The sequence below is a fragment of the Piliocolobus tephrosceles genome, unplaced genomic scaffold (genome assembly GCF_002776525.5).
Source record: "Piliocolobus tephrosceles isolate RC106 unplaced genomic scaffold, ASM277652v3 unscaffolded_8726, whole genome shotgun sequence".
In the NCBI taxonomy this organism is placed as follows: domain Eukaryota; kingdom Metazoa; phylum Chordata; class Mammalia; order Primates; family Cercopithecidae; genus Piliocolobus; species Piliocolobus tephrosceles.
This window is the reverse complement of record NW_022336192.1, coordinates 1-1,038: the sequence shown is the minus strand read 5'-3', so window position 1 is coordinate 1,038 and position 1,038 is coordinate 1. Positions and strand designations below refer to the sequence as shown.

At 29.0% G+C, this 1,038-nt stretch overlaps 1 protein-coding gene across 1 annotated transcript; it reads right to left on the bottom strand.

Moving 5' to 3' along the window:
- Window positions 1–2: 2 nt before the first annotated feature.
- On the bottom strand, window positions 3–1,015 carry LOC111532577 (serine/threonine-protein kinase fray2-like; the record flags this gene model as incomplete). The annotated part of the gene is made up of 2 exons (XM_023199658.1): window positions 969–1,015; window positions 3–822 (listed from the first exon to the last, which is right to left on the bottom strand). Coding segments are annotated over exons 1-2 (824 nt in total), but the record flags the coding sequence as incomplete, so codon positions are not given.
- Between the last annotated feature and the right edge of the window lie 23 nt (window positions 1,016–1,038).

Below are 1,038 nucleotides of genomic sequence, written 5' to 3'. Positions count from 1 at the left end.
ACCTATATGTATGCCTATTTGCGGACCTATCTGTATGCCTATGTGTGGACCTGTCAGTATTCCTATTTGTATACCTATATGTATGCCTATTTGCGGACCTATCTGTATGCCTATGTGTGGACCTGTCAGTATGCCTATTTGTATACCTATATGTAGACCTATCACTATGTCTTTCTGTGTTTCTATCAGCATGTTTATCGGTATGCCTATCCACATACCTATCATCTTTATACTTATATCTTCTCTTATCTCTATCATAGTCTTTATACCTATCCCGACCCATGTAACAATCCCTATCTCGGTCCCTATCTCCATATTTATAATTTGTTTTATCTATTTTCTTTTCTCTTTTTCTTTCTTTGTGATTATCATCATACTGTCCGTTTCTTTTTTTCTCGTAACTAGAGCTATTTGTTCGTTTTTGTTTAATTTTATGTTTTGTTGTTCTGCTTTTATATGATACACTACTGTTATTACTGCTGCTATTTCTGCTCGTATCATAACTTGCAATGCTTTTACTACTTCTTTTATGTTTTATTTTTTGGTTGTTTCGTTTATTTTTATAACTGTTTGACCAAGAACCACTTATAGACCTAGACGTATGTCTTGATTTTAATGTCGATGTTGATCCAGTTCTCGAGTTTGATGCCGATACTGACAAGGATAATTTTTCAAGGGGTGTATTCGATTTGTTACTTTTTATTTTGTTTCTTTCATTGTGCCTATTATCTTTTTCTTTTAATAAGTTCACATTTCCTTTATCTTTTGATTTTTTTATAAAATTATTACTACCTTGGTTGTTAGTCTCCAATATATTACTATCTGTAAAAAATATGACACAAAAAAAAAAATAAAAAAAAAAATAAAAAAAAAAATAAATAAATGAAAAATAAAATAAATAAATGTATAAACAAAGCCTTAGTTTGAATAAAAAAAAAAACACACTTGTTTAGCAGTAATGTTCTTACCCATGTACAAACTTTCTATATTCTTTATATTTTCTATTAAATCATTATTTTCATTTATGACTTCTTTCAT